The sequence below is a fragment of the Sarcophilus harrisii genome, chromosome 4, assembly GCF_902635505.1.
Source record: "Sarcophilus harrisii chromosome 4, mSarHar1.11, whole genome shotgun sequence".
In the NCBI taxonomy this organism is placed as follows: domain Eukaryota; kingdom Metazoa; phylum Chordata; class Mammalia; order Dasyuromorphia; family Dasyuridae; genus Sarcophilus; species Sarcophilus harrisii.
The window spans coordinates 442,371,753-442,386,977 of NC_045429.1; the positions used below are offsets into that span (position 1 = coordinate 442,371,753).

A 15,225-nucleotide genomic window follows, 5' to 3' on the forward strand; every position below is an offset into this window, starting at 1 on the left:
GGATTCTCTCTCCTCTCAGGGTATTTGTGGCCCCTTTTCTCCTCCTGCCTTTCTGACTGTTCCTCTTGGTCCCCTTTGGGGAGGGAGCATTCACACCCAGTCCAGGAACCTCTGTCTTGCCCCCTCTCAGTAACTCTCTCCTGGATGTCGTCCATCCCCACAGGGTTCATTATTGTCTCTGCACAGATATCTCCCGCGCGATCCAGGATTTAGCCCTTATTTCTTTTTTCATTTAAAAAACTCGTTATCTTCTCCCGGCGCTTCCCCTCATCCCACATGTCAAGTAGTTTCCAGATTTCAACAGCTCAGTCTCTGTGACATCCTGGACATCCGTCCCCATCACAGCCATATCCTAACTCATCCCCTTTCTCCTAGACCATTGGAACAAACCTCTTAGAGGGGCGAGTCCCTCCCTTCCACCTTCCACAAACCGCTCCTTCTCTCCCTCTCCCTTTTCTTTGTCTCCCCTCTTCCCCTCTCCCTCTCCTAGAAAACAATCCGCTGTGAGTCTGAGCCAGGCCTTGGAACATGGAGAGATTTTTTTAACCTTTATCAGACAAGTTTTAGAGAAAAAATCAGGCTGTTGCTTGGTGACCTGCTTTAGGAGTTTCTTTAAGAAAATCACTTCTGCTTCGCCTTCTATGACTTGTATTTTCTGCTGTGTGATCACCCTTAGCCACTAATCTGACAACTCTACTTTTTCTTCACAGTTCAAGATTGATGGGGAATGGTGGACCTGGATTGATTATGACCGATTCCAGGAGCTCTTCCAAGAGTATGAAACCAGCAAAGGGTCAAAGACCTTCAGCGCCAAGGATTATATGGCCAAGACTCCCCACTGGGCAGTCTTTGGGGCTGGTGAGCGAGGTTTTGATCCCAAGGACACGAGATTCCAGAGAAAGAACAAATCGAAGGACATCTCCGGCTGTTGAGACTCAGCTTTAGTTGGGAGCTGGGAGCTGGTCCTAGAATTGACGAGTCCTCACTAACTGTGTGATCCCAAAGGCAGAGAGCTCAAGTGAATTTTCATGCAGAGAATATTCAAAAAGCAGAATTCTCCGGAGAAGGAATTCCCCTGCATTTGAGAAGGAAAGGCAGAGCCCCAACCTTAGATCCCAGACTCAGTTTTATTATAGGACTCAGGGTCTTGCCTCTCTTAGATCTAAGCAGGAAAATGGCCAGTGTCTCTGGACTACTACTGTTGGACTTTCACTCACAGTGCAGTGAGCACAATTGTCCCGCCTGGTGCCCAGGTGGTGTGAAGGGGCGGGCTGGCATGGGTTAAATCTCCCTGCCTGGGCACCCTGTCATTGGCCTCCTGGAGTTCGGATTGCTGGTAGTTCCCAAGAGCCACTCGATTCGTCGGAAACGGAGGTGGCTTTTACTGCCACACAGTCAGCTCTTGACTTGGCTGACTCGGTACCAGCCCTTGGGAAATGGATTGTGGTTCTGTGGAGATCCAGTTTGCATTCTGTGTCTTTCTGTTTCCGCCCTGCTTCCCCGAGAGCTAATCCATGACTGGATTAGAAAGCAAGTCTCTGCACCAGGGTGCAGTCATGGCTTTGGAGTATTCCTCGCAGCCAGATTCCCAAACCAGGAGGACAATTGCTTTTTATACGAGCAGTGAATTTTCAGGCATCTCATAGTCATACATAAAGTGGGCTCCTGTCTTCCCTTCATTCTTAGAGTTGTCTCTGTTCCCATGCATCTCAAGGTCCATTTCTTCTCCGGCGGTGAGCTCACACGTCCTCAGAGCTTGTCTTTTTGGAAGGTCATCATGGTTATTTTAAAAATGCCTTCATCCCAGGAACTGAGCTTAATAAAATATTCTTTTTGGAATACTTGGAACACCAGTTTTCTTTTGATTATATTTTTTAATAGATGCGTCTCTTAACCTCTGAAAAGTGACTCATAAAGGCTGGAAAAGTGCCGAAAAAGAAAGTTTGACTTTTTTTTTTTTTTTTTTTTTTGCAGCGACCCACATCCTGGCACCTAAGTGGGCTTTATAGTTCTGCCTCTTTTGGGTGCCTTACAGGAGGGAGAGCTCAGTAGCTTTGGGTCTAAGAGGGTTTATCAGACACTTATTAAATTATGTTGATAGACCATGAGAAAAATCAGGGCCTCCTCCACCTCATTGATACAACTTAGAGAGACTTGCCAATACCTACACTCTACCCGCCCAGAAGATATTTAAAGGGAAATCTGGTCATATCTTTACAGCAGTGTGGCAAGAGGGTGGGGGTGACCTTGGTAAGGGATGGGAGGCAGGGAGGGATGCTGCCTCTCTCCGAGACTCATTTTCTTTGTAAAATATAACATTTATTATCTTCAATGGGCAGTTGTGAATAGCCAAGGAGACAATGCATATTAACTAGTTTATAAGTACAGTTATATATATATATATATATATATATATATATATATATATGCAGTTTTCATATATATATATATATATATATATATATATTTATATGTTAAGAAGTAGGAAGTTATTTCTGTTGAAAGACTGAGGAATGGAAGAGCTGATAATTCCCTGATAATACCTGGAGCCGGTGCTTCAAGATGGATGGGCATAGGATTAAGAACAGAATACTGGATGGAAGAGTCTTTTTCAAAAGGAACTGATCAATTAAGACAACTCTGAGATACCACTTCACTCCTCTTGGATTGGCTAAGATGGCAGGAAAAGATAATGATGAATGTTAGAAGGGATGTGGGAAAACTGGGACACTGATACATTGTTGGTGGAGTTGTGAACTGATCCAACCATTCTGGAAAATAATTTGGAACTATGCCCAAAGGGCTATAAATTGTGCAGACCCTTTGATCCAGCAGTGTTACTACTGGGTTTATATCCTCAAGAGATCATAAAGGAGGGAAAGGGACCCACATGTGCAAAAAAAAGATCTGATCTCTCACTTATAAACAAGCTACTTCACCTGTCTTGGAATGTTTCCTCATCTAGAAAAAGAGAGATGGCCTCTGAGGAGGTACTTTCTAGCTGTATGACCTTGCAATCCTATGCTGTCATAAGATTGGGCCTATTTTCAGGCATTTTTGTTAGGATTGTACGGTTAGGATGGATTCCAGTCAGGACACCCTTTCTCTGTGTCTACCCACAATCCATCCCATCTCTATATCTTGTTCGCACATACTTAATTGTACGTTGTCTCCCCCTTTACCCAATGAGTTCCTTGTCTTTCCTTGTATCCCCAGCACTTAGCACAGTACCTGGCACATAGTAGGTGCTTAATAAATGCTGGTTAACTAACTGACTCCAGAGCTAATGGTGAATAGTGGGATTGACATCTCCCCTCTGGGTGATTTTATGCAATCCCCATTTGCGTCACCAGGAAGGAGAGCTGAGAATCTAGTCCAGCTGACAGTGGAGTTCATACAGACCCACGTCCCTCCTCAATAAGTTCTTGGGACCTTGTTTTATTGCTAATTAGGCAGTGAGACCAAACCACAACCGACCCTTCTGAGAGCTGCGGTACCCTCGGTACGTAAAGTCTCGTCCTTCTAGCCATATCCTTACAGCCAGGAAAAGAGGCGGCAGCCGCATCTGTGGATGGAGGGAAATAAATGATTTCACACTAATTAACATAAACATTTTAAAAACAGCTGAACATTCTTTGGGACCCCCCCCCCCCCCCTTTCCCTTCTTTCTTCCCCGCAGCCATTTTTCTCTCACCAATTCTACACGGAATGAGTCTGCAAATATTTGCCATAAAACGAGATCCAGAAATTGGCTTCCATTTTATGGATTCCAAACAACACGGCATTTAGTGAAGTGAAAGACTTCTAATCTGTTTTTTACTCTTTCAGGGTACGTTGCAGGCTCTCTATTTAAAACACAAATTAATGAACATTTCTCTGGGCTCTCTCAATTTAACTCAAATCAACAGTGACTAATTCTGTTGGCCTGGAAGACCTATCCGGCACTGAGTGCTTTTGTGACTCACTCCTTACCTCAGAACTGATGAAAGGTTCTGCTGTAATGACCAGGGTCGGGAGACGTCCAGTCCCAAAGTCTGGATCCTGTTTCTGCCTCTTTTGGACGGGAGATGCTTGTGTTTTGAATGAGCGAAACGGCTTTGTGAACCCCGGCGTCTGGGAGTCTTCCTTGTTGCTGTCAGGAATCGTGATTGGGGTAAATATTCATCCCGCTTAGAGAGAGCGAGCCGGGAGCAGCAGACTCCTCTCACAAGGAAATCATTTCTGAATCCTTCCCGTGATGGACTCGGCCAAGGCCTGCCAACAGAAACCAGAGGATTTTGCAGGAATTGTGCCTGAGTCCACAGTTTGTAATTAGTTCCCGGCCGCCTTCCTCCGAGTGTTTGCAAACATGTTGCTCTGCCTCTCTTAATCAAGACCCACCTGGACACTGACTCTAGGAGGGCTCAGGCAGCATCCTCCCTTCTCAGCGGGTGTCGTGTCGAGCGACTAATTAGTTGTCATCCTTTGAGTGGTTAGATGGGGAAGGTGTGCGGAGTGTCATTAGGAACCTCACTTTTTCAATTATATTTCACTTTTCCAGGTGAGATATGATGTGTCACGGAAGCGGGAACGACTCTGTCCTGCAGGGTTCCAATCATCGACTGTGGATATCCAAGTGGGCTGGAAGTAGCTGGGACTGTGATGGGAGAAGTGTGAAAGCTGCCTCCATGGGGGTAGAAATGTCTCGGCCCCTTTCCCCAGCCCTCATCGGCCGCCCCTCGTTCGTGGGAGCTCTAGACCTTGAAGCAACCTCGGGGGCCATCAGGTCCAATCCCCTTGGGTTTACAGAGGGGGGAAACTGAGGGAACGTGAAGGGATTTGGGATCCTAGTTCTAGGATTGGAAAAGACATTCCAGATCCCTAGTTGATAGACTAAGAAACTGACATACTTGGGATCATACAAGTGGGATGGATTCCAGTCAGGACACCCTTTCTCTTTGTCTACCCACAATCCATCCCATCTCTATAACTTGTTCGCACATACTTAGTTGGACGTTGTCTCCACCTTTACACAATCAGCTCCTTGCCTTTCTTGGTATCCCCAGCACTTAGCACAGTGCCTGGCACACAGTAGGTGCTTAATAAATGCTGGTTAACTAACTGACTCTAGAACTAATTCTTTCCCCACTAAACTGCTGGATGTGCTTTCCAAGACCACAGATATAGTCTCCACTCTTGAAGGAAAAGTTATACGTCCTACTTAACCTCATTCCATATGGGATGCCCATCTCACTCCTTCTAATGCTTCTCATGGGGAGGTAGTATTCATTAATGGAAAGAATTGAGTTTAAATTCAACCTCTTCTAGTAATCTGATCTTAGGGAAGCAAAGCATTGGAGTTCTCTAGGTCTCAGTTGTCTCTTCTATAAAATAGGAGTGTTAAAACTTACCCAACCTGAAAGCTCACATTTATAGGGCACTAAGGTTTTCAAGACATTTTACATAAAAGGTGGGTTAGGTGGTGAACCAAGTGGTTAGAGCACCTGACCAGAGTGAGTTCAAATTTGGCCTCAGTCACTTACTGGCTGTGTGACTCTGGGCAAGTCACTTTACCCTGTCTGCCTCAATTTCCTCATCTGTCAAATGAGCCAGCGGAGGAAATGGCAGATCCCCTCAGTATCTCTGCTCAGATAACCCCAAAGGGGTCACAGCATCATAACTGATCAAGAGCATCTCATTTAGCTTCATTTTGTAGAGTTCTATTATGATGATCTCCATTTTACAGATGAGGAAACCACAGATCAGAAGTTAAATGGCTTATCCAAGATTATACAACTAGCATATGTTTAAGGCAGAATTTGAATCCGGGTCTCCTAATCCCAAGTACAGCACTCTAGCCACTATGCTAGGATGTCTCTAACCCATTTCAGAGAGTGGTTTTTTTTTTTTTTTAACCAATCAGGCCTCCAATAAGCATTTATTAGGCACTTGCTGTGTACCGGGCATTCAGTCTTTCAGATAAGACAAAACAGTTCCTGCTCTCTAGGGGCTTACATTTATGGGAAAAGGGTAATGTCACGGGGACCCTTGCAGTGTCCATAGAGGGGATGCACTGCCCATGGTTACGGCAGAAAGGCCAAAATAAAGGCTGCAAGGTGGATGTGGGAGGGGGATTTCCCCAGTTCTGGTGGACCTTTGGGACCTCTCCTGAGCCTTTCTGCAGGGAAGCGGCTATGTTCCCTGGGAGCGGGAGACACAGAAGCGGCGGGGCTGCCCCTAATTAGCTGCACATTAGGAGTTGGAGCTCGGGATGCTAGCTTTTCTCCCTCGGCCAAATTGAGCTGCTAATTACCAAACCCAGAAGCTCAGGTTGTTTTGTATTGAGTGACTGTTAGCAGACCAAACCCAGGGACGTAGCACAGGGAGTGGGCAGCGCCGTCCCTGCTCGGGATCCAGGCAAGACTATCTGGCCCACCTCGTGTGGCCATTGAGGAACTGAGTCCAGGAGTGACATAAAGTGACGTAGACTCCCAGCACCAGGGCTGGAAGGGCCCTCAGGGCCTAGTCCAGCCCCCTCACTTTATAGACAAAAAAATGGGGGTTTTGTGACCTGCTCAAGGTCACATAGGTCAAAGAATCTGCACTTTAGAGTCAAAGGGATCTTAGAGGCCATTGATTTTTACAGTGGAAAGAGATGAAGAGACTAGCCAGAGTCACTGAGCCAGTAAATGTTTTCCTAAAAAAGTAGGATTTGAACTCAGGTCTTTATTACTTTTAAATCTAGTGTATCATTAACTAATGAGATGCGCTTCTTCAAAGAAAATTGTAAGCATCTTTTGTCTTTTTTAGCCCAGTGTCTGGCACATAGTAGGCACTTAATAAATGTTTATTGATTGATTGTAGGTAAGTTGCAGAATATTCTCCCAGGAACAGATAAATGTTGCCCTTTGAGACCATTAAGAAAGCCAGTGGCAGCTCAGTGGCCCAATGGGTAGAACATTGGAGTCAGAGTTTGGAAGAACTGAGTTCAAACCCACCATCAGATATTTACTAGCTGTGGCAAGTCACTTAAGTGCTATTTGCCTCAGTTTCCTGATCTGTAAAATGGAAATTTAGTAGCCCCCACCTCCCTGAGTTCTTAGGAGGATCAAATGAGTTAATAATCATAAAGTGCTTACTTAGTGCACATATTAGGTGCTATATAAAAGTAATTGTTATTATTGTTACTATTATCATACAAATCCCTGAACCCCACCAGTACCTGATGACAAATCTCTTCCGTGAAGTCCCTGACAAGTGATCACCCACCCGTGGAGACTTGAAGACCCCAACTTCTGCCTTGGCAGATGTGACTGTGGCCAAACATCTGGTGGCAAACTTCTTTGACCACTGCTGAGCTGATGTTTTCCCAGTAGAGTCCTTCTCTGGGTCTCATCATCCGAAGCATTTCCAATATTTAGAATTACAGGAAAAGGACCTTGTTTTCTTTTATGTCACTTCAAGTCACTTTTTAGGGCCATCTTGGTTGGGAGGGGCAGAATCAGAATTTGAACTCAGGTCCTTTAATTCAAAATCCATTGTTCTTCTGTGACCCTGGGATCTTCCTAAAATAGAGAATTTGGGTTCTTCACACAGTAGGGATGAGGCATGGAAAGCAAATCCATTCAACAAACAAAAACTAAGATTCCTGAAAGGCAACAGGTAGGGGAGAAGAGGGATGGGAAGGGCCTAGATGGAGATGGGGTGAAAGAAGGCTAGATTCAGAATCAAAGGACCTAACTTTGAGCCACAGTCGGTAAGAACGTGTGAAGCACCTACTATGTGAGAAGTCTCAGACTTAGTGGCCTTCTAGCTGACTTCTGTAATATTGGACTCTCACTCTGTGACCCCAAGTCCCAGAGCTCAAAGAGCTCCCCAAGTGAGGGTCCCCAAAGTAAGAGAAGACTTGACAACAAAAGGGATGGACTAACTCTCAGAGGGTGGGAAAAATTGATATTATTTTCCTTCTCCTGAATCTTGGAGCTTGTTCCCAACACAATCCCATCTATCCTACATCTTCTATTGTCCGCTACCCCTTCTCTTCCTCTACCTTCTTTTGAAACTTCTCAAGCTCCCAAAGTCCCCCTTTTGGCAGCAGCCATCAATCCCAAAGGCCACTAGAACCAAATTCTGTCTAAAGGAGGTGCTGAAGATATCTTTGGGAAAATTTCTTCCTCTCTCTCTATTTCTAGCATAACCACAAGAAACTAAAAGTTACCGATAAGGATGGATGATCAAAAAAACCTGGAGAGACCTAATCTAGATTGCCAATGATTCAAGACAATTCTGAAGGATTTAGGATGAAAAATGCTGTTCACCTCCAGAGAAGGAACTGTGAAATCTGAATGTAGATTAAAACATATTAAAAAAAAAACCCCAGCAACAATAAACTTTCTTTTCCTTTTTTCTATTTTCTTTTGTAACACAGTTAATATGGAAATATGTTTTGAATAATTTCACATATGTAATCTATATAAAATTGCTTGCCTTTTTAAGGAGGGGAGTAGAGAGCAAAGGAGAAAAAAAATTTTTAAAATAACTTTTTATTGCCAGAACCCATGCCAGGGTAATTTTTTACAACATTATCCCTTGCACTCACTTCTGTTCTGATTTTTCCCTTCCCTCTCTTCACCCCCTCCCCCAGATGGCAAACAGTCCTATATATGTTAAATAGGTCGCAGTATATCCTAGATACAATATATGTGTGCAGAACCGAACAGTTCTCTTGTTGCTCAGGGAGAATTGGATTCAGAAGGTAGAAATAACCCGGGAAGAAGAACAAAAATGCAAGCAGTTTACATTCATTTCCTAGGGTTCTTTCTTTGGGTGTAGCTGCTTCTGTCCAGTAGTAATCAATTGAAACTGAGTTAGATCTTCTCTTTGTCAAAGAAATCCACGTCCATCAGAGTACATCCTCATACAATATCGTTGTTGAAGTATATAATGATCTCCTGGTTCTGCTCTTTTCACTTAGCATCAGTTCATGTAAGTCTCTCCAAGCCTCTCTGTATTTATCCTGCTGGTCATTTCTTACAGAACAATAATATTCCATAACATTCATATACCACAATTTACCCAACCATTCTCCACCTGATGGGCATCCACTCAGTTTCCAGCTTCTAGCCACCACAAACAGGGCTGCCACAAACATTTTGGCACATACAGGACCCTTTCCCTTCTTTAGTATCTCTTTAGGGTATAAGCCCAGTAGTAGCACTGCTGGATCAAAGGGTATGCACAGTTTGATAACTTTTTGGGCATAATTCCAGATTGCTCTCCAGAATGGTTGGATTCGTTCACAACTCCACCAACAATGCATCAGTGTCCCAGTGTTCCTGCATCTCCTCCAACATTCATCATTATTTTTTCCCGTCTTAGCCAATCTGACAGGTGTGTAGTGGTATCTCAGAGTTGTCTTTATTTGCATTTCTCTAATCAATAGTGATTTGGAACACTTTCATATGAGTGGAAATAGTTTCAATTTCATCATCTGAGAATTGTCTGTTCATATCCTTTGACCATTTATCAATTGGAGAATGGCTTGATTTCTTATAAATTAGAGTCAGTTCTCTATATATTTTGGAAATGAGGCCTTTATCAGAACCTTTAACTGTGAAGATGTTTTCCCAGTTTGTTGCTTCCCTTCTAATCTTGTTTGCATTAGTTTTGCTTGTACAAGGGCTTTTTAATTTGATTTAATTAAAATTTTCTATTTTGTGATCAATAATGGTCTCTAGTTCATTTTTGGTCACAAATTTCTTCCTCCTCCACAAGTCTGAGAGATAAACTAATCCTATGTTCCTCTAATTTATTTATAATCTTGTTCTTTATGCCTAAATCATGGACCTATTTTGATGTTATCTTGGTATATGGTGTTAAGTGTGGGTCCATGCCTAATTTCTGCCATACTAATTTCCAGTTTTCCCAGCAGTTTTTGTCAAATAATGAATTCTTATCCCAAAAGTGAGGATCTTTGGGTTTGTCAAACACTAGATTGCTATAGTTGGCTATTTTGTGTTGTGAACCTAACCTGTTCCATTGATCAACTAATTTATTTCTTAGCCAGTACCAAATGGATTTGGTGACTGCTGCTTTATAATATAATTTTAGATCAGATACAGCTAGGCCACCTTCATTTGATTTTTTTTTCATTAATTCCCTTGAGATTATAGACCTTTTGTTCTTCCATATGAATTTTGTTGTTATTTTTTCTAGATCATTAAAATATTTTCTTGGAAGTCTGATTGGTATAGCTCTAAATAAATAGATTAATTTAAGGAGTATTGTCATCTTTATCATATTCGCTCAGCCTATCCCAGAGCACTTAATATTTTTCTAATTATTTAAATCTGGCTTTATTTGTGTGGAAAGTTTTTTGTAATTTTGCTCATATAATTTCTGATTTTCCTTTATGCTGTCGACAGTTATTTTGAATGGAATTTCTCTTTGTATCTTTTCCTGTTGGATTTTGTTGGTGATGTATAAAAATGCTGAGGATTTATGGGGATTTATTTTGTATCCTGCAACTTTGCTAAAGTTATGAATTATTTCTAATAGCTTTTTAGTAGAATCTCTGGGGTTCTCTGAGTATACCCTCATATCATCTGCAAAGAGTGATAGTTTGATTTCCTCATTGCCTACTCTAATTCCTTTAATCTCTTTCTCGACTCTTATTGCTGAGGCTAGCGTTTCTAATACAATATTGAATAATAATGGTGATAGTGGGCAATCTTGCTTCACTCCAGATCTTACTGGGAAAGGTTCCAGTTTTTCCGAAAGGAGAAAATTTGGAAGTAAAAAACGTTAATTTTTTATATTCAATTGATAAATATTGAATGAAATAAGAACATATTGAAAAAAATCAGATTTTTGACCTCTTTTTTCATTTGGCCATCTCTGTATTTTAAGGAGTTCTTTCCTTCAGTGAATTTTTGTGCCTTTCTCACCATTAGACCAATTTTTTTTGTTTTGTTTTTTTTTGCTGAGGCAATTGGGGTTAAGTGACTTGCCCAGGGCCACACAGCTAGGACTAATTTGGTTTTTTAAGGTGTTATTTAAGGTGTTATTTTGGGGGCCTCTTTTACCAAGCTACTAATTTTCTTTTTATAATTTTCTTGTATTACTCATTTCTTTCCCCAATTTTCTCCTCTACTCTTCTTAATTCTTTAACTCTAACAGGAATTTTTGTTGGGCTTGGGTTCAGTTAGCATTTTCTAGCATTTTGCTTGTAGTTACTTTCACATTATTGTCTTGTGATTTTTTTGTCTTGAGCCTCCCTGCCAAAGTAGTAGCTTTTTATAGCCCTGTGCTTTCTTTCTTGTTTGCTCATTTTTCCAGGCTATTTATTCACTTTAAATTTTATGTTAAAGTTGGGCTCTCGTCATTCGGGGGTGGGGAGCCACTGTTCCGTTTCAGCCTTTTTTATGCTGCTCTTTTCAGAGCTAATTCTGGGGGTCCGCAAGTTTCCAGAGAGGTGTCATCACTGCTGTCCTGCCCTGCTTCCCTGCAATCACAAGCAGTAGCCTTAGAACTGTGACCAGGCCCCTGATCCCTTGTGATGAACCACAAATCCTCCTTTTCATCCTGAAACTGTGACCGGGGAGTGTTATGGGCAGTAGAGCTGCCAGTTAGTAGCAGTTTTCTCAGTAAAGAGTCCAATGTAGTCTCTTTCTGATTAGTTGTCTAGTTCATTGAGAGTTCCCAAAGCTGCCATTGTGATCCCCTCCAAGGCCAGATGCTGGTCTCAGACCTTTTCTGCTAACTTCCTAGACTGGAAAAATGTCTCAAAAGCCAACAAAATTGACTCTGTCACTCCAAAAATATGATTGGAGGCGCTATTTTAAAGTTTTTTGGAGGGGAATATTGAGAGAATTCAGATGGGTAGAAGCCTCTAATCCATCAGCAAATTTCCAATTTGCATGAGAAGAATGAAGATCCCTTCACTGGTGGAATCAGATATAAAAAGGATGGTCTGCAGAGAAGTGTTTAAGACCTTTTTGCATGTGTCATAAGCTCTTTATTTTCTAGCACATGATGACTTTGTGTGTGTGTGTGTGTGTGTGTGTGTGTGTGTGAGAGAGTCCTGTGGGAATCCGAGACACACACATTTTCAGAGATTTCCAGCTGAAGTCTCCACAGGTCTATCAAGTACAATTTTCCCAATATTTTGTTGAAGTCTGTAATTTCCTTCTGGTTTATCTCTCTGTTGAATATGTCAAGATGTGTCAGAGGAAACGTAAAGTCATGTAGGATTAGTTTCTTATTGTTCAGATCTTTTTACTTTTTAATTTTAGTTAGCTTTTCCTTTAAGAATTTGGTTACTAAGTCATTTTGTGCACATATATTTATAATTGTCGTTGATTTGTTATGTAAGGGGCTTTTAATAATAAAATAGTTTCCCCGGTTTTCACTCTTAATTGTGTCTGTGTTTACTAATTTTTTTTTATTTCATAAGTGATTTATGATTTTATTATCTTTGTGTGGGACCTTCCTCCACCAATGACTGTCAGCAGGTTGCTTGGGAATAGGAAAAAGTTAAATGGTTTGTCCATAGTTACACACCTGCTATGAGTCACATGTGAGACTCTTTCTTCTCTTTTCCTCATCCCACCTCGTTGTTTAATTATCTTTTACTTGTTTCCCATTCCCAGTATTTTACTTATCCCCCAACCTTTCTTTCAGTCCTCCAGATGATTGAGTTTCATCTGTTCCCTTTTCAAAATATTCTCCCCTCACATTCTCCCCCTTTGTGTTCTAAGCAGTCCTTATTCCAGATGTTCCATAAAAACTATAATAGATTTAAAACTCCCTGACAACATGTTTACATCGAGTAACTTTGTGTCTTGCATTCAATGATAAAAAAACACCTCTTTTAACATTTTAACAACTTGATAAATTTTCATATTAAATCCCTTTCTCAGAACTGCATATCTCAGCAGAAAAGAGTTACCTTTCCTGATGTTACTGAAGAATATTCTTTTTTCATGATAAAGTATTGCTTAGTTTTGTGGGAAAGGTAATTTTGCAGTATAGGTCATTTGCTTTTGTTTTTGAGCTTATATTTTGGGTTATTCATTATTTCTTTTGTTCGTTGAATAAGTTCATGCTAGTCAAATTCATGATTATTGATATGTAAATTGCCTTCTCCTGGCTACTTACAAAATTCTTTCTTTGACATTGAAATACTAGAATTTGGCCAACTACATTTCTGGGGAGGCTAAATTTCCTCTCTGTGGTAACCAGTAGGTATTTTTATAAACTAGCATTCTGCCCCCTATTTCTAATACTCCTGGGCAATTATTCTCAGATGGTTTTCTGGAATATAGTATTTGAAGTCTTTGTTTCTTCACACTCCCCCGTCCCCAATAATTTCCCCATTTTCTTGCTGAATTCTGCCATCTTGTTCTGTTGCTTTGCTTTGTAGAGCTCTGAAAATGCAATCAAATCAATAATACAACTGCTTCTGCAAAAGGCGTGTCAATGAATTACCCTGTGGCTCCCTCCACTTACTATTCTTCCTGTGACTTCTCAGACCAAAACTCTTTTCTCTAGCCACAACTTCCTTTTATGTGTTGAACGTTACTGCAATATAAATTCCCTGAGAACAGAGATTTTCTTCTAGTTTTTGTTTCTCAAGAACCTAGAACATAATGCTTAAAACATGATGCTCATGCTTCTCTGCCCATTCCCCCTTATATCAATTAAGGGGTAAGGGCTCTGGATTCCTACCACCCTCCTTCCATCACTCCGATCATCTATCAGGATCTCATCAGCCATGATGAAGTGTAATCTGATATCTATAAGATCCAGGAGATTACAAAAGGTAGAGGTAGAGGGGAAGATGATCAGTAGAACAGAAGGTACCACTGATGGACCATTCACTGACAGGGGAAATGCCTCTGCTGAAGATCCTGCAGGTGGAGTAACAGATGCCATTGGTTGGAATCACAGAGTTGACATCATGTGCAAGAAACTAGCTTCACAAAAGAATCCTACAAAATGTTTATCAGAGAATACGTGAAATCAATCAAAAGCAGACTTGAAAAATAGGGGATAGTAAACCTTTTTATTTGTATAACAAATCAAATATATCCTTGCTAATTAAAGGAAAACTACTAATTCTTTATTGGTAAAATCATGAATCCAGATGGTGTGCTAGCTCTCTTGGACTTCCATGAGGATGGTGTGACCCCATTTATAATTTTCTTTAACAATGATATAGAGATAAAGAAATGTTCACAGATTCAGCCAATGGGATCATCATAATTGGGATGCTATTTCTGGTAATCTCCAAAACAACAGGACAAATCTGGACTAATATCATCTCAAGCTTTATTCATTGATTTTTTGACCTTGATTTATTTGGAACGGAGGGTTCTTTCTAAAAACTTGTCAGGTGATTCAGGCTAGTTCCAATGATCTTGTGATGAAGAGAGCCATCTACACTCAGAGAGGACTGTGGGAACTGAGTGTGGATTACAATATAGCATTCTCACTCTTGCTGCTGTTAGCTTGCATTTTATTCTTTTTCATTTTTTTCCTTTTTGATTTTTCTTGTGCAGCAAGATAATTGCATAAATATGTATGAAAAAAGAAACTAATCTAGAAAAATAAAAATAAAAACTTGTCATGTAGGTTGCCTAAAATAAAATACATTCAAACCCATATTAGAGAAATTCTCCAAGCCTAAGGTGTTTTTTTAAGTTAAAATTACAATAACTTACTATAGTTGCACCTCAAGATCATTATAAAGATCATTGCCTGGTCTTAGTTATTTTTCAGCATAAGCCTCTTCAGATAGATCTTCTCAAAGTGGACTCCTGCTAAAATTGGAATCTAAATTCTGTTTGCTAGTTAAACCTGAGTTGAATAAGGGGAGAGATGTCTGCAGATGTGGCAACCATATGAAATAGACCTTCCTATATTTTCATTTTTTCTGCAAATTGCAGTAGAGTTAACTTTGGAAGCGATTATATCCAAACTGAATAAAATGAAACCATGTAAAACTAAAAAAAAAAAGAAATGAAAAAGAAAAGAAATAGTATAATACTCATTCATATATCATCCAGTTTTGCTGGTTTAGATCTTGATCTATTGTTATTCCTTCCCTTCATTTTTCCTCAGAGAGCAGAGGTACTCCCCCAAAAGTCCACCATAAAGCTGAGATTTTCTACTATCTTTTTTACACTGCTCCCTTTCACATACATCTTGAAGTCTTCTTTACCAGACTTTTTGCCAATATGATAG

At 40.8% G+C, this 15,225-nt stretch overlaps 1 protein-coding gene and 1 pseudogene across 1 annotated transcript in view; both read left to right on the plus strand.

The window, feature by feature from the left end:
- Positions 1 to 1,933, plus strand: part of LOC100918039 (S-adenosyl-L-methionine-dependent tRNA 4-demethylwyosine synthase TYW1) — a 207,548-nt gene extending 205,615 nt beyond the window's left edge. Inside the window, exon 16 of the mRNA XM_012549824.3 lies at positions 711 to 1,933. Within this exon, the coding sequence (XP_012405278.1) occupies positions 711 to 932 (222 nt within the window). The 3' untranslated portion in view covers positions 933 to 1,933. The remainder of the gene's footprint in view (positions 1 to 710) is intronic.
- Positions 1,934 to 4,237: 2,304 nt separating this feature from the next.
- Positions 4,238 to 14,244, plus strand: LOC111720808 (annotated as a pseudogene).
- The last annotated feature ends 981 nt before the right edge of the window (positions 14,245 to 15,225 follow it).